Genomic DNA, 17,416 nt, shown 5'->3' with positions numbered 1-17,416 from the left:
AGTGTGTTCCGTGCAGATTCGTGATCCAGTTGAACTTAGGAAAAACGTGCGTCCTCCTGTTGAGTGGAACGAGGAGGTGTCAGTGTCGGGGGCACCAGGCTGCGTGATGGGGGTGTCAGCTCATCCATGTCTCCCCGGCTTCTCTGCTCACAGGGGTCTGTCCACCGGGGAGGGGGCGGCGAGCTCCCCAGCCACAGCAGCACGTCAGCCCCTTGCGTGCCAGCTCCTGTTTTTGCCTCCTATAGTTTGATGCTCTGCTCTCAGGTGCTTGCAGCGGTTGTGTCTTCGTGGAGGACTGACCGTTTTCTCACTGCGGCATGCCCTGCTTCGTGCCCGGTGATTGTTCTCATTCTGCAGTCCCTGTGTCTGCACGCTTGCCTCTGTTCCAGCTTTGGTTGGTGTAGGCGTCTTCCTCCACCCCTTTCCTTCGACCTGAGTCTTGTTTACCGTGGGTTCCTTGTAGCCAGTGTTGATCCGGGTCTCATGTTTTTATCTGTTCTGACAGCCTCTCTCCTTTAATTGCTATGTTTGGACGGTTCGCTTTTAAAAAGAACGTTGATACATGTGGATTAACGTTTACGGTGTCTGTCACTCTTTTCCGTTTGTAGCCTTTGTGCTTTGTTTTCTTTTCCTCCTTTTTTCTGCCTTCTCTGTTGTAACAGAACATTCAGTGTGATTCCATGTTCTCTCCCCTCCTAGCAGACCAAGTGCCTGCCTCGTGTTGTCGTAGCTCTGGGGCCCCCGGGGTGCATTTGCAGCTTGTCTCCATCCGCTTTCCGATGGCCCTGCCGCCTCACGGGGTGAGCAGAGCAGAGCGTTCCCGCTTCCTCCCTTCCATCCAGGTGCCATCATCTGCCAATGCGTCGCCACTCTTCTTCCAGGACAAGTAATTGATTTTCAGGGATATTTTGTTGTTGTAAGGATAGGAGTGATGGCCTTCAAGCTCTTGTTGGAGCTGAAACTGGAAGTCTCTGTTTTTAAAAACTGGTAAACTTTTTTTGTTTAGATGCCTATATGTGTAAATGTTTTTGTGAACTTATGTAAACAGAGTATGCATCGTCTCATTCTAAACCTTGCTGAGAACCCTGTGTCCTTTGTTTTAGCTGCTGTGTAGTGTCTTCCTCTAGGTCTGAAGCCTCGAGGTGTTAGCCTGAATCAAGTTACAGTGTCAGCACTGGACCCAGAAGCTGTTCCAGAAACGTTTTCCTGAGGCCACAGCACTGCTGCCTGGTGGGGGCTTCCCTCACTTTACAGGTGTGGAAGCCACGGCTCAGGAGCACGGACCTGCCACGGGTGGGGAGCGGCCAACATGAGCCTCCCTGTGGTCCTGAGCACAAACCATGCCGCCTCCCTTCCTCTCGGTGGCTCAGGCTAGGATCCTGGCGGGGTTGTCCCCTCCTCCTTCAGCTGTCATGCTGCCAGGACCCTCCTTTTGCCTGACGGCCCCCTTACCACACACCCTAAGTGACACACTAAGGTCTGTGTGCTTGTCCCTGGTGATTTCACACCTTGTCCTTTTCTTTCATGACTTTTGCTGTCCTTGGGGTTTAATCCTTTCATTCTTTTTTTCTTTTAACTTTTTTTTTTTTTAATTCGACAGAGCATGTATGTGCGCACACAAGCAGGGAGGCAGCAGGTAGAGGGAGAGGGAGAAGCAGGCTCCCTGCTGAGCAGGGAGCCCAGTGTGGGGCTCCATCTCAGGACCCGGGGATCATGACCTGAGCAGAGGGCAGATGCCCAACCGACTGAGCCACCCACATGCCCCTGGTTCCCTCATTCTTGATATTTATTCCTGCCATCTATTATTTCTTACTCCTTCTCGTCCTGTGTGCACACACCCACCAGGTTAATTTTCATAAAAATGTCACAGTGGCCCTGTTTTCCCTTCACTCTGGATCCTTCTGTGGCCTGCCTTCATTTAGTCGTGAATCCAAATTTCATTTCTGAGTAGTTCAGAATCCTGATCATCTGGTTCTACCTCTTGAATCTGTTACCTCCTCTACCTGCCTGGTAATTATCTAAAAATCCTAGTTTATGTCTAAGCCTTTCCCCCCTGAATACCTTGTCTTAACTTCTCCCTGCTTTATTTGCAATTCTGGTTGGCATCAGCGACAGCTGGACACAGACGTCAGGCAGCATGTGAGGACGTGGCTGGCTTCATGCCCTGCTGTCCCACTGAGGCCAGGTGCTGGGCCAGGGCCTGGTGACTTATTCCACCGATATCAGGGTCGTGTTCATTTGATTCCAGACTGTGTCCAAAATGGTGTCTTCAGATCATGATTTTGGTAATCACTTAGTTGCGTTTTTGTCTGGAGAAAGATTCAATAATTCCCTTGAAGTTTACAGATGACAGCATCCAATTCACTGTTTTGATTTATTTTGCTATAAATGGCCTATCACTCCTTCTCCCCATCTCTTGCTCCCCTGCCCCCCGGATATTTCATAACAGTGTGGAACGGTAATTGTGTTTATTTTCATGTGAGTGTCATTTCTTAATTTGGGGACTCACATGAAAATTATGACCAATTTTCTAAGATAATTACTGTAAACATCCCATTTACTAGTTATACTCATTTTGTCTAGAACCTGACCAAATTACTGGTTTAGTGCATTTTTGTTCCATCTCAGTTACGTATGCCGGTGTATAATTAAGTGTGTGTGAGCTTATGCTAAGAGACAGTAACTGTATTTGTCAAGCTGGTAGCATTTTGTGTCCATATGCATACCCCATGACTTACTGGCTGGCGCCCGCCATGCTCACCTCCATTCCTGTGTTGGGGACTGTGATCCCGAGGCAGGGCTCCACGTGTGCAGGGCTCCGAGCCCCTTCCTCCTGCTTCCCCAGAGCCTGGGCCGCCCTCCTGCTCACCCCATTTGCTTCATCACAGACACTTCTGCTTCCTGTGACTCGGGGACACAGGGTCCTTGTAGTAGGAAATCCCAGTAGTGCCAAGCCAGTGGGATGTGAATCTAGTATCAGAGTGTAGGGTTCGGACAGAGCTTTGCAGTTCAGGACAAGCCAACAGATAGACTGTAGACATGGTTTAGAGCAGGGATAGACATTCTGTTAATTGGGAACCAGTGTGAGCCATAAAACATAATTTACTAGGTATTTTTTCTGTCTTTTCCTGCCTCATTCTTTTAGAATATGTGGCACACCGCCTTGTGTTGTAAATCAAGCTGCACTACTCTTCATCATCTTCTTTGGGCACTTTGGCTTATGATGTTAAGAGGATATATTATCCTCAGCCAGTTTCTGAATTCTTCTCAATTAGACTAAGTGCTTTGTGAACGGGATGTTTTCTTTCTCCGCTTTTTGCTCCCTGGGTCATAAAGTGCTTCCCATCGTCTCTGTTCCTTACTTATCGTCAATCTAGAGTAAATCTCGTTGATGGGAGGTTATGACTTTTGGGATTTACGGGAGACATAACACCATAGGCTCATCCTGATAGTCACTGCTTAAGTTCATGGTGACAAATTGACGGAGCAGCTTAGCCAAGTTTAAATAAGTTATAGACAGTTGCAGATTTTTTTTTTTTTTTTTTTTTTTTTTAATGTTCGAAAACAGTTGGAAACCTATTTGTTGAAAGATGCACTGTTTTTGGGGGGAGGTTTCGTGTAGACTGTACTTCAGCCGGATGAGGCATAGATGGCACTGTTGCTCTGCATATTGTGGACCAGCTCCTAGGCCAACAATGCCTTTCAGATTTTCCAGAATTCTGTGGGTTTTTCACACTATTGAGAAAACCAAATCCTCCACCTCGATATTTGTTAACGTTCAAATACATTAATTTCATTTTAGTGGAAATGGTTTATTGTGATATCACTTGAAAAATCATCTTTACAAAACAGTAAGAATAATTTGTTAAAAATAAAGAAATGTGTATTTGTGCATTATCTACAGTAGCCTACAAAGATCTAGTGGAAACAACTTACTAGGAGGGCTGAGAAAGAGTCCTCCTCTTGGAGTCGATATGTTGTAGCCACTTGGGTGCCCACATAGATACGCTTGGGAAGATAGCAGGTTTGCATTTCCTTGGGTGATACTTGTTACCAAAGTATTAGTCCGTGTGTGACAGTTTGTACTGGTGACACTCAGGATGTACCTTTTCCTGCCCATTGCTCTTGTTGGGCCTGCCGCAGGTTCTCGGTAGGAGAGGGCCCCAGGAGCCCAGGCCCCGATGGGATGGGACGTTCTGACCACGGCAGTCTGCTCCGGGTGCCAGTGGGCACTAGCTTGGGGTTTACGTGGGTTTGGACTCTATCATCAAAGTAGCTGAAAGCCAGATGCTTTTAAAGAACTTCCATTTGGGCCATTGTAAACAGAAACATCTTCTGCCATTATAACTCATTAATGGGAAAGTGGTCATTTAAAATAATTATTTGCTTTGTTTTGAACCCTAAAGAAAGGAGACTTTATTTAAGTGTTTCTTTCTAAAAGCCCCCAAAATGTTTTTCATCTTCAAGTATAGTGGTCATATTCAGACTAAACTTAATTTGAAATAAGCAGTTGTAACACAGTATAAATATTTTAGAGTTGAGCAAAATAAAGTGGTGAAACAAGGAGCATATCCTATGATTTGTATTTGTCAGTGCCAAACAAGGCAGAGAGTTAGACCTTTACAGGCCGCGGGTACGCCCGGCCGTCCTGTGTGGGCCTGCCCCACCCTATGCTCCTGACTTCTCCGTGGCCCTTCTCCTCCTGGAATCTTTCAGGCAGGACAGCAAGAAGCTGCGTGGTAAATCTGGAGGGACCAGAGTCTCTTGCTGCCTTTCCCTGGAGATTCATAAATTTTGCATGTTTGTAATGAGGGCGCACTATGTGCATGACACTGTTGTGGATGGCGTTGGGTTTAGTGTTTTATTTGTGCCATTCCTGTGTTTAAAACACAGCGTGGCTCCTTTTTTATTCTTCCAAACCTCACCCATTCCCAAAAGGTGATCCTCTCTGTCTGCTCAGGCTTTTGGAAAACTCTCCTCAGGTTCTGAAGGTCGCTTCAGAAAAGCAGCTGCACACAGACCTCACGGTCTTTGGGATGAAGGTTTGCGTCTAGAGGACTGCCCTGGGGGTGAATGTTATTTATTTGGATGTATGATTTTTTTTTTCTAATTACCCTTACAGCTTATTTTGTTATATTTATTTTGATGGTTTAATGAGATCTCTATTTGTCTTATTTTGTAGGGTTCAGAATAAGCTGGAGGTGCTGAATTACACAACCATTCCTATCTATCTCCCAGAAGTCACAATCGGAGCGCACCAGAGTGACCGCATCTTCCATAAATTCACACAGGTGGGATTCTGAAGCCAGGTGAAGCTGTCTGCTGTGGGCCCCCGTGAATGGCACCTGGGTCACGGCTCTGAAAAGTAGCTTTTGTGGGTTTTTTTGCCTCTTTCAGTGAAGGAGATTCCTTTTCATTGAAGTAATTCTTTCTTCCCCTCACGGTCATGTCTAAAGCTGATACAGCTCCTCCCTCCGCAGGGTGGCGTGTAGTGGGCTGCCCTGGGGAGGCGTGTCGCAGGCAGCCTTCTTCGTCAGCATGTTATCTTGATCGCAACGTACCATCTGCTCTTTAGCTCTTGTCAACGTGTCTTCAGTGTCAAATTGTACTTGGGGTATTGCCTTACTCCTTATGCTACGTCCATCCATAAAGGATGAAAGCGAACGTTCCTACTGGGGGTCGGCAGAGCAGGTGGGAGAGTGCAGGGGTGGGGCGCGCAGCTGGGCCAGGGTGAGGCAGAGCTCAGGAGGCTCCGACTGTGTTATTGATCGTCTTCTCTGGTTTCCATACCTTTTTAGTGAATTATTGGTTTCCAGGATCATTTGTGGAGGGTCATTTTAGGCAAAATTCCATGAACTGAGGGGATGGATACTCGTGAGTTGTGTTGTGGAAGCCGGCAGATGAGGGAGAGACTTCTCCAGGAATCCTGACGTCAGTGGAAGACTAAGGACACGATCCATTTCTGCATCAGCTGTGGTTGGGGGGTTGTTATTGGCAGATGTGTGAAAAGATTACATTTAAATTAGATCGCCAAGCTGAGCAGCCAACATTTAGATAAGTTTAAATCTTAAATATTTTTGCATTGCTATAATTCTGTGATGCTTGCAAATTGCTTGAAGCACTGATTGGATGTCCGAGTATATCCCGTTGCTTGCTCTCTTACTTGAGATACTTGGCATGTTCTTTAATAGAAGTTCTTCTGGTTGTTTTGAAAGTGAGTGTATACGATGTTGGAATTTGGGGAAGTACATAAAACCATGAGGCTATCACTCAGCAGTACCCACATTAGCATGTTTGCACACTACTTCTTTGTGACTGATGTGGGTGTGTAAGTGTGGGTGGCAGCGGTGGTAGTGTCTGGGGGCTGGGCTGGCCTCTCCCTGTGCTTGCAGGTGGTTCCTGCTCTGCAGTGGATGCTCACCAAGGTCCTGCTGAGCCTGGTGCACAAGCCCTCATGACTCCCACCTTGGTCCCAGCAGCCACCATGAGACTTGGGTCGGCGCCCCTCTGTCTTGCCAAAGCCTCATGCTTGTGTGCACAGCCTGTGGTGCCACGCCCACCCCTGTGGCCCTGAACGGTGGCTCCCACTACCCAGGAACCCGGCCAGGCCCTGGGACATGGGAGTCCTGGCTTCCAGGGAGCCCCCTCTCTTGCCGAAGCCTCGAGGGCGGCCACTTCTGTCTCCCCCATGCTTGTTGGTCCAAAGCACTAGTGCTTTGGGCTTTGAGGTGTGTGCACACAGGAGATACATAGTAAATTACCTAGTGAGAAATTTTTACCCTTTTAAGTTAAAAAAAAAAAGTCATCTGATTATGTCAGTGTGTTGACTTACTAATAATAGAGCTTTAACATCTCTGTTATTTTTGATGACCTCACTTTTAGACAAGGAAACCGTAGGCTGCAAGCTCAGATTTTGGAGTCACTGATAGGTGGTAATGATTAGTAACTTTTTCTTATGCTCTCTGTTTGATGAGCGGTGCTGGCTTTCCATTTGTGTGACTGATACAAAGCTTCCTCTCTAAATTACTTAGTTTTTCTAAATGTAAGCAAGGAATTTGGCTTGCAGCTATGACCCCAGTGTGGAGGGGGCCTCAGATGACTTGAGTGGCCGAGCTCCACTATCGACCACAGGTAGGGCACGTGCAACAGCATAGACAGGCTCAGGGGGGGCTCGTCTGTGGTGGACAGCCTGCCACACCACGGAGGGTGTTCTTGACGTGGGTGGGCCCTCTGGGTGGCCCCGCTCAAAACCAGTCAACTCCCAGGTGACCCCCAGCCCTGGCCATCATAATGACAATTGTGGGACACGTGGGGACTGTCAGAATTACCTCTATATGGAAGGTGGATGTTTAAAAGTCCCAGCATGTAAAGAGAAAGAAAAATGCGTGCTAGCAAGTAGACAGCTGGTTTCTCTCTAATCTGTACACTGCCTTTTCTTCCCCTGCCTTGGTGGGTCTCTAGTTCACGGGTGAGTAGGAGGTACAGGTGGCTGTCCCAGTCTGCTTCTGCTCTCATGGAGGAAGTTCTCAGTAATTCACCACTAGGGTTACGTTTGCTCTAGGTTGATGTAGATATTCTTTAAGAACTTAAGGAAGTTCCATTTTATCAGTAGTTGAATTTTGGTCACAAAATTGGGTATTTTTTTTATCACTTGTCTGCTCTACATGATTTTTTTTCTCCTTTTTCTTTTTTAAAGATTTTATTTATTTATTCATGAGAGACACACAGAGAGAGAGAGAGAGAGAGACAGAGACACAGGCAGAAGGAGAAGCAGGCTCCATGCAGGGAGCCCGACGTGGGACTCGATCCCAGGACCCAGGGTCAGGCCCTGGGCTGAAGGCGGCGCTAAACCGCGGAGCCACCCAGGCTGCCCTCCTTTTTCTATTCATGTGGTCAGTTACACTGTGAGGCCAGCCTTGATTTCATGGAGTCCCACTTTGTGTATCCTCTTTGTATGTAGCTGACCCAGTTCATGTATTTAATTTAGGATTTTTGTACCTATATTCTTGAGAAACTGGATGATAATTTCCCTTTGCTGTGACACACTCCCAGGAGTCATCAACACATGTTGTCCACATCACGCGGACACCCAACACTGAGTTGAGGTGGGATCGTCATTTTTGCTCCCTGAGAATTTGCATAAGATGAGCATTACCTCTTCCTTCAGTGTGTGCAAGGATGGAGCTCCACTGGAACATTCTACAGTGTAGATTCAGTTTCTTTACTAAATATGGAATATTCAGTATCCTGTCCTTCCTTGGGAAAGTTGTATGTATCAAGGAATTTGCGCCTTTTCCTCAGGTATTCCATGACACTTCTGAGGATGACAGGACAGGCAGTGTCTGAACGTCCCTCAGTTTGGTTCTGTTTGCTCTTTGCCCAGGACTGGGCTTCAGCCGTCTGCCTTTTCCAAGGAGCCTCCCGGAGCTCATCACGTGGGGCCCTCACGGGTCAAACGGACTCTGATCACTTGGCGGAGGTGCTGTCATCGTTGTCAGTTACTCTCTTACTCCTTGTAATTAATCTTTTCAGGGAAAGTACTTTGAGATGTTGTCAATGTCCATTTCCTCCTTGGACTGCCAGTGGCTTGAGCCTCCACTGATTGTTGTGGCTCCGTTGTTAATATGATGGTCACCAAATTGTCGCCTTCCCACTTCTGTCCCTCACCCAGTATTGCTTACTGTTCAGTGTAAGCCAGTGCTTTCTCTTCTCCCTGCAGATTCGCTTATTTGGACTCTTAGGCCCACACACCTGTATTTACTTCTGCCTCTGGGTGCTGGCAACTCTAGGCTCGGTAGCGCAGCAGGGTCCGGGCACCTCCTCACATTGCGAGGGGCCTGGCTCCCACGGCCTTGGGGTACGGGCATCCTGGGTTGATCGGAGTGTGACTGTTGCATACACGCTTGTCGGCCGCAGTGAGCACCTGTGTCCTGGCCCCCTGCGGGGGGCCCCCACCACATGCATCTGGACTTCTGTCTCGACTTTGCTTGGGGGTTCCTGATGTTCTTTGGCTGACATTCGTTGCAGTTTCAGAAAAGACTGGCTAGGACCTCTTCAGTGTGGCCTGCACCCCTCTCTGTGTGCTCCTCTTACTGGGCTCTCCTCAGCCACGTGGACGGTTGTGCGTGTTCTGTGCCCTTGGGCACTTCCCTCTGTTTTTCATCCTGGGTTCTCTGAGCTTCAGCCAGCATGTTCTTCTCATGTGGCTTCCAAGGAGCTCATCGTCCCAGCTCTTTCTCATTTGCTCTCAGACCTGCCTTTCCTTGTTTCCCAGTTTAATTTTAATCATAGTCCTGTTTGATCCTAGAATTTCCATTTTTTCTAATGTCAAGTTATTTGTGGAGATTAGTTTGTAATCAATTTCTTGAGCACATTAATCACAAAGTAATCTGGTGACTGCTCCACCTAGACCACTTGCCCCGGTCCTTTCATGGCTGGTGATTCAGTCCTGTTTTTCCTTCCTTTAAGTGCCAGTTGTTGTAAAGATAGCTGGAAGCTATGGATGGCATTCTCTTACCTGAGGAGGACACAGGTGCTATTTCCTGGCTGGTCACCAGAGTCCATTCACAGGCCAGTGTAGGTGTGCCCCTCCCCTGCAGCTCCTCAGGCCCCCAGCTACCCCTGTAGGAGGGGGAGGACCAGGCAGCTCTTCTTTTCTGCTTTCCTCCCTTGGACCTGGAAGCTCCCTGCCTTGGTGCCTTTGCACAGGTTTTTTCCACATAGTGCCCGTCTCTCCTGGTGGCTCAGGTGGGGAGTGTCATCGGCACCAGTCCACTGAGCCCTGGATCTGTTAGCCTTTTGAACCACAGACATGGTGGAGGGACTTGGCAGTTGTTTCCCATTATTACTGTGTCCTGTGTGTTAATGTCTGATCTTTAGTTTGTGAGTATTCGGAGAATCTACTATGTTGGACTTAGGATTTTAATTAAATGTTTATAAATCCTGAAATTTTTAATTTTATAATTTCTAAGCATTTTTAAAAAGTATTTTTAGAATAGTATTAGATTTGCAGGGAAGCTGTGAAGCTGCTGGAGAGTTCCTGTGCGCCCCGCACACCTGTGCGCTGTGTCGTTGCAGGGATGAACCAGCATCCGTACAGTACAGTTTGCTAGAGTCCATACTGTATTTGATTTCCTTAGTTTCCCTGATGCTCTGTTTCTGTTCCAGGACGCCATCCAGGGACCACATGACAATGAGTTTGGGATGTCTCCCAAAGCTCCATTTGGCCATGACTGTCACGTTTCCTTGTGTTTAATCCTTATGTCAGTTTTAAGGAGGGCAGATCAGGTACTTTGTAGACTGTCCCCCAGGTAGGGTTTGTCTGACGTTTTTCTGAAGTTTAGCCTGGGTTTATGTTTTTGGAGAGAGAGCCCCCAGAGGTGAAGTGCCGTTCCCATCACATCACGGACCACACACATGTCACCGCTGGTGTCGGCCATGCAGGTGCGCGTTCCCTTTGCAGAAAGTGAGCGTGCGTATGGTAGGCTTTACGTGTGTCCACTGAGTGGGAACTGTGTCAACATTTAGAGGAACGCTAATGTTTTTAAAGGAAATCCAGTTGCTTGATATTTAAAAAAAATGATACAATTAGATAGAACATAAATAATAGTGACCATTTGCTCTCATTCGCAGGTGTGCACACCCATTCTTACCAGGTGTCCCTCTGGAGAGCACCTGGCGGGGGGCGTGGGGATGAGTGATGCAGCCGTTATGCTGATTTCACATGCAGCAGCTGCAGAGCTGGGGAGAGCTGTAGCTCCCAGAAGAGGGGTCCCCGGCCAGGCGGCAGAGCTTCCTTCTGGAAATGCTCGAGGGAGCAGCAGGTGCGGCTGGTCTGCCTCTGAGACCCCTGACACACTGGTTGGTTTGCTGTGGGGGAGGCAAGTGAGCAAGCAGTGTGGGGACATTTCACAGAATTGTTTCCTTCAAGAGGAGGAGTTGTTCAGTGTTGGAGCAGAGGGCATGTTGTGGCCACGTATTTCCTGGAACAAGTGGGTTGGTGGGCGCCGTTATGGCAGGGACCCTCAGAAGTCGACTGCCCTGCTTGGCTGTCATTTTGTAGGAAGAAAAATTTTTGTAATGTTGAAAATGTGTTTTAGCCAAACTACCAACAGCATGAGAAGTTTCTATAAACTAACTCACGCAATAAAGGTGATAAAATTACTAAAGTCACACCTCATAATTTCATGAGGAACTTGAAATGTATTTGCACCGCGCTTACAGAGACACTTAGGACAGAGGAGGTGGTGCTCTGCACGTTGTAGCACATCCATTACGTATTATGCATATTTTATAGTAGACACTGAACTTGCTGGTACTTGTGGTTAGGAATTATTGGATAGCACTTCTGATTCTTGGAAGCAGGAGCAGCGCACTGACCTTTTGTTTTTAATTAAGTGTTATAGTCTTCCTTTCTCTTTTAGGATCTTTTTGCTCTTTATGTCTTTGCTGTTTTGGGTCTGGGCTTAAATTTCTTTTCTACTTATACCAGCGCTTTCTGGGTCTCGTTGATGGGATATTTTTCTTGCTTATATTTTCAGTGGCTTCTCTTTCTTGGGTTCTGTATCTGGTGACGCTGGGTTTGGAGAACCATCAGACTTTGTCATTTATCATTTCTTCTGATTCTTACCCGTGGCAGCTTCTTCCCTTCTGTGCTTTGGACACAATGGACACTGAGTTCATGCTTTGTGGGCATCTCTCCATGGGCATTTAGTGAGAGTCCCTCCTAAATCCAGGATGCCAGGTTCACTTTGAATTCAGATTAAGCCGCCGTACTGTTTGGGTGTAAGCATACCTCAAACGTTTCATTCGCCGGGGCATCCGACATTGTTTGCCAGCTCTGGCCGCCCCGCTCCTGGAGAACTGTTTGCTGCTGGCCTGAGACTCACGATGAGCAGGGACTCCGGGCCCCAGAGGTGGTGAGATTGGAACCCCACCCCCGTGTGGACAGACTGGCTGTGGGTCCCGAGATGGCAGCTGAGGTCCCCTGGCAGGGCAGAGGGGCTCTCTTCCCTTCCTCTGACGGTGCTGTCCTCCTGGGGTGTGCTGCTCTGGAGGGAAGGCCCTGCCCATGCTCCACCTTGCTCAGACCAGCGTCTTTGCCTTCTGTCTCCGGGCAGCTCTTCCCGTGTCCCCAGGGCCGCAGAGCCTTCAGCTCACTGCTCTGGTTATCATCCTGCTCTTCATTTTTAGCCCCTTGTGATTTCTTGCAGAGCTCAGCAATGCATTTAAAAGCATTTCTCGAGGTTTTATATCAAGAGCTCTTTCAGGGCATGGGGGCTGTTGTTTTGCTGGAAATGGAAAGCCTCTCTGTTTATGCTCTGAAAGCCAGTTTTGGTGTTGGTTTGTCCTGTGCCCATGCTGCAGAGGAGCTGAGTTGGAAGCTCTGTGTCTCTAGGCTCAGTAGTAGGTGTTTGCTCAGTGAACCCCCAGGATAGAGAATTCATGAAATCCCCAGAAGAAAGACTTTGTATCTCCTGTTACCATCAGAGAACCCTGTCCAGGGGACGTATTCAGATGTCGTGGGAGCACTAAGATATTTCGAGGAGTTACAGTCTACCCCTAACACTTGCTGCTAAGCCTGACACTGCCGCCGCCACTCCCCCAAAACGGTCACCTCCAACATTTTACGTTTACTCAGTTATCATTTGGCAAGTATTTGTTGTTCCAGGCACTGTTCTAGGCATTGGGGCCACATCAGGGACTGAAACAAAGTCTTTCTCTCCAGGAACGTATGTCCTGGTTTGGGGGAAGGAGGGACAGATGATAAATATATAGTAGCTCATCAAAGTGTTACAGGGCAAAAATAAAGTTGTCTCGGGTGGGAGGTGTGCTGCAGAGAGGGATAGAGGGTACCTGCAGAGGGTTGTGGGTGAGGGTACCAGCCTCACCCACAGGCAGGGGTTGGGAGGTGGAGGCAGGCTGGACACAGTCTGGGGAGAGAAGAGCCCACCATGGTGAAAGGAAGGGGCTGGGGGTGGCAGGCAGAGCTGGAGGTGAGGTTGGAAGGTAGCAGGGCATGACCAGAGGGGCCGTAGGCAGTGCCGTGAGGACTGGGTTGTCGTTTTCATGAGACTAAGCCAGTGCTGTGTTTTGAGAGTGACAGCATCTGAATTATGTGTAGGAACAATCGCTCTGCTTGCCATGTTGGATTTGGGTTTGCTGGAAGGGAGCAGAGAAACGGGGGTGAGAGATGGTGGGGACATGGCTCTGACCTCCGGGCAAGCTGCATTCCCTTACCCAAGAGCCCCTGTCTGCAGTGGCAGTGTTGCTCTTTCCCGTTAGTGGAATTTGTTCTTCTGTGTCAGGTTTGCAGCTGAGTAAGCTATTGTCCAAGGGTTCCAGCGCAGGAGGGTGCTCAAGGGAGGGACGTGGCCTCGGGGTAGGGGTGGGCGCCTTGGCTGGCACTGGGCATGGTGTTTGTCTCACTGCTTTCCTTCTAGACCTGCGGGGGGCATGGTCCCCGGAGTGAGTGTAGACCACACTGGGAGCTGTCCTCTGAAGTGGAGGGGTCGTAGGGTGCTAGCTGGGCTGTTGGGTCGGCGGGGGCGGGGTGGGGGGGAGTTGTAAGAGGGAAGCTGCTTACTTGGACATTGGGTTTCGTTGGGCCTCAGGCAACATCATCACGGATACCTGTTACCTTTATGTTCACTGAATTCCCCGATGAACTTGGATGAACCCAGAAGGCCTGACTCACTAGAGAACTTTCCAGGGGACACCCTGTCCCCTCTGTCTGCATGCTGGACTGGTGCTGTGGTCTAACCTGCGTGCAGACCACGTCCTCCTTGTCAGTGGTACTCACGGCAGCGCCTGTCCCAGGCTTGTAGAGCATGGTGACCTCTGGGAACATGGGGCGTGTCCCCTTTCCTTGACCCTGGGCTACTGCACCTGCCACCTCCTTGTCAGGCTCAGACTCCTCTGTTTTCAGGACTTAAGTAGATTCTGCAGTTACGGTGACAGGTGCCATTGGCATAGCTGTTGAAGTGACCACTGACCCATTGCAGCGGGGTGGGGGTGGTTGGTGGGGAGCAGAAGTGCCCTGGCCACCAGAGGAGCTTCCTGTTCCCCTGCAGTGTGCTGGCCTGGGGCCTGGGGCCTGGGGCCGGGCGGGTGGGCCTGTTAGCCGGTGCGTGGGCAGCAGGGGAGGGCGGGGCAGCTGGAGTAGAGCCGCTCCCAGGGCCAACAGGCCCTGCTGCACCCGCACGGTGCTTGTTTACCTGCTGGGGAAGGTCGAGGGTGGTGCAGGCTGCCGGGCCTGGAGAGATCTGGGTGGAATGGTAGAAGTAGGCTTTCCCTATTTCATCGGCCTATTGTTTTATTTCAAAAGGCTGAGACGTTCTCAGTCTGTTTATGGGCAAAGGGGCAAGAGCCCGTGTGAGGTGAGGGAGAAGGTGCAGGAGGGCCAGAGATTGTGGAGGCACAGAAGGGGTCCCCAGCACACTGGGCGGGTGTGGCCACCCCAGAGGGGTCCACAGCGTTCCCACAGGGCAGGCCGGGGCTCCTGTGGGAGGAGCCCCCTGGAGGGAAAGAGGAGCCCTGCCCAGTAAGACCAGGGTGGATCAGGCCCCTGTGGTGCCAGAGACCCTTCCCACTGGTCGGCCGCTGGCCCGGCGCGTGGAGAACCTGCCTGGAGGGAGGCGGTGGAAGGGGGGGGCAGCAAGCTCAGCTCGGTGCCGGGCACGCACGCCACCCAGCACGGGGCTGCGGGCACCAAAGCCTCTTGTTCCCTAGTTGACATCACTGGTGCTCCTTCCAGGGCCGGGTTTGGGGGTAGATGATAGCTGTTTGACTTCCTGCGTTTACGTCTGCGTAAGACCAGCACTTTAGTGTTTAGTGTCGTGTCCCACGTGAGTGTCTGGGGATAGAGTTCCCCCGGAAGACGTCTTGACCACCTGTCAAAGGTGACGTTCTCCAGCTACTGAATGTTCATGTGTCACCTTTGCACAGTGGTCCCTGTGGGTCCTGTCACCTGTGTGGCTTTCTCTCAAGCCCGCCGGTGGGGACGATGGGAAGATTGCCACCCTGAGCCCCAGGGCAGTGCTGGCCCACCCAGACTGTGGCAGTGCGGGCCGTGGAGGTGACCCCCGGTGGACTCCGGACCCCTGCCCCTTAGCTGGCCTGCCAGAATGTGTTCACAGGGTCACTTTAAGGAGAGCGGGTGTGTGGCGGCCTGCAGCCAGGGCCCCCACAGCATTGTCCGGCTGCCTGTCCTGTGTCCCCCAGCCTGGGCCTTGCTGCCCCCCTGAGCTGAGGCATCCCTTGGGCTGAAGAGTCCCGCTTCCTCCCGTGGCTGGACAGACTCTGTGACGCGGGCCCGAGTCTGCGCAGCGTCCGAGTCACAGGGTCCGGCCGGCTCATTTTGGCTCTTGGGGTTTTCTGATTTTTACTTTTGCTCGTGCTCGTAGTCTGAGGTACAGCGTTTGTACTTGGGCACAGCAGTCTGAGGCCGTGAAGTGGCCCAGGGCCGCAGGGTTCGACTCTGTTTCTCCCGGCTGCTCTGCCAGCCTGCAGGCGACGCCCCGTTCGGGCTCTGCACCGAGGATGGAGTTGGTGTGGTGGCGCCGCTTCCCGCCCCGCAGAGCAACGAAGAGGCCTTGCCGCCGGTCGCTGGGAGCTCTCCGGTGCCAGTGTTCCTCTGGTGCCCGTTCCCTGCACGCTCCATGTCCTGTGCCAAGGACGCAGGGACAGACCCGGTGCCGTGCCCTGGAGACCTGCCGGCCGCTGGGAACCACACACACGTGGGCAGAGGACATGACGTAGTTCCCAGGCTCATCGGTGTCAGATTTCAAGAATCTCAAGAGGTTTGCGGGATGAAGGTTTGCCAGGTGCAAGAGGGGCCGGGGGTCTTGGGTGTTAGTGAAGGCTAGAGGCAGAGCGGCAGGGTTGGGGGTACCAGCTCAGGTAATGGGGAAGGAAGGAAGAGGAGAAGACGTAGAAAGGACGTTCATCAGTCCTGTATGATGATCTGTGTGCTTTATTCGGGATTGCTCATTTACTGCCAGAAACCCTCTGGGGTGAATTTTAGAGATAGGGAGACCGTGAGGCTTGGGGGCAGCTCAGGGTAGCACCCTACCAAGGGAAGATGTGGAGAACTGAAGTTGGGGCGATGGTTTGGAAGACACTGTCATGGCCAGTGAGTGGTTCCTGTTGGCTAGTGACAGGTACACAGCCCGGGCTAGGTTCCTGAAGGGCCTTGCAGCCCTCGTGCTGGTTGGCAGTAAGAAGGAGAGGGTCTCTGGAGGAATGGCTAGGATGGAAGTGGGGTGCATGGGACAAGGGCACCTGGGGCAGGGGCGAGAGTAGAGAGGCAGGGCTGATGGGGAAGCAGGGCCCCAGGATGGCTAATTCCCAGGGTCTGGGCCCCGGGCCCCATGCTGCTGCCACAGGGCGTCCGGGCTGTTACTCTTCCCAAGGGTGAATGAGCCTGCAGGCGCTAAAAGGCTGGCTGAGGTGGAGGATATGGGGGCTCCACCCCGTTGCAGCCCCTTCTGCACAGCAGCCAGCCAGGAGCTGCTGGGGTGACCCCGTGCACAGCTGGGCCTGGGGTCCCTGCGTGACACATGGGGGTGAGCATTTCCTGGTTAGCTGTGTTGGTGACCTCAGGACAGAGAGGATCTAAGAGTCTGTATGAATAGGATTTTGTTTTTTTAAAGATTTTATTTATTCATGAGAATATAGAGAGAGGAGAGAGAGGCAGAGAGAGAAGCAGGCTCCATGCAGGAACCCGATGTGGGGCTTGATCCTGGGTCTCCGGGATCATGCCCTGGGCCAAAGGTGGGGCTAAACCACTGAGCCACCCGGGCTGCCCTGAATAGGATTTTAAATTCTAGTTTTGTTTTCTTGATCCTGTGACCTGGCTGTTTGTTCAGCTCTGCTGCTGGTCTGGCTGGAGTCCGGGGGGCTCCCAGGCGCCCGTGGTACTCCAGGGGACTGCCTGAGCAATCTTTGGGTTCTTCTGAAGTGTCATCTGCAGAGGGACACGGCATCTGGAGTCTGGGAATACATATCCATACGTTTCCCATTCACTCGGCCCCCATTCTGCTGTTGGAACAGACCCGTGCACGCACACGTGAGTGCTGATGTGTGCATAGCAGCTTGCTCATGTTTTAAAGTCATTTTTCAAATACTGTATTGGGTCACTTTTTATTTCTGTGCAGTCCTTCCTTGGGGCAGACAAGCTGTGAATTGGTTTCCGCTTTACCGATTCAGTGTCTTTTCAATTTAGGGAGGCCAGATGCTATTAAGATACGGTGCTCCCTCCACGAATCTGATTGTGTCCGAGACAGTTGCCAGGACGACAGAGTCTTCTGCTTTCTCTCCTGCTATTTTTATTTCTTTACTATCTCAAGTTGTTTTTGTCTCAGCCCCAAGTTAGCATTGTCTAGAATAGCGACGCTTCATAGCTGGAGTGTGTTGA

General features: G+C 50.7%; 1 protein-coding gene across 2 annotated transcripts in view; it reads left to right on the top strand.

The window, feature by feature from the left end:
- NDUFA10 (NADH:ubiquinone oxidoreductase subunit A10) overlaps positions 1-17,416 on the top strand; it is a 48,242-nt gene that overhangs the window by 21,886 nt on the left and 8,940 nt on the right. For both annotated transcript variants that reach the window (XM_077869471.1, XM_077869469.1), the window contains exon 9: positions 5,183-5,291. In XM_077869471.1, the coding sequence (XP_077725597.1) occupies positions 5,183-5,291 (109 nt within the window). The remainder of the gene's footprint in view (positions 1-5,182; positions 5,292-17,416) is intronic.

The sequence above is a fragment of the Canis aureus genome, chromosome 24, assembly GCF_053574225.1.
Source record: "Canis aureus isolate CA01 chromosome 24, VMU_Caureus_v.1.0, whole genome shotgun sequence".
Classification (NCBI taxonomy): domain Eukaryota; kingdom Metazoa; phylum Chordata; class Mammalia; order Carnivora; family Canidae; genus Canis; species Canis aureus.
This window is presented reverse-complemented; position numbering and strand designations above follow the sequence as displayed.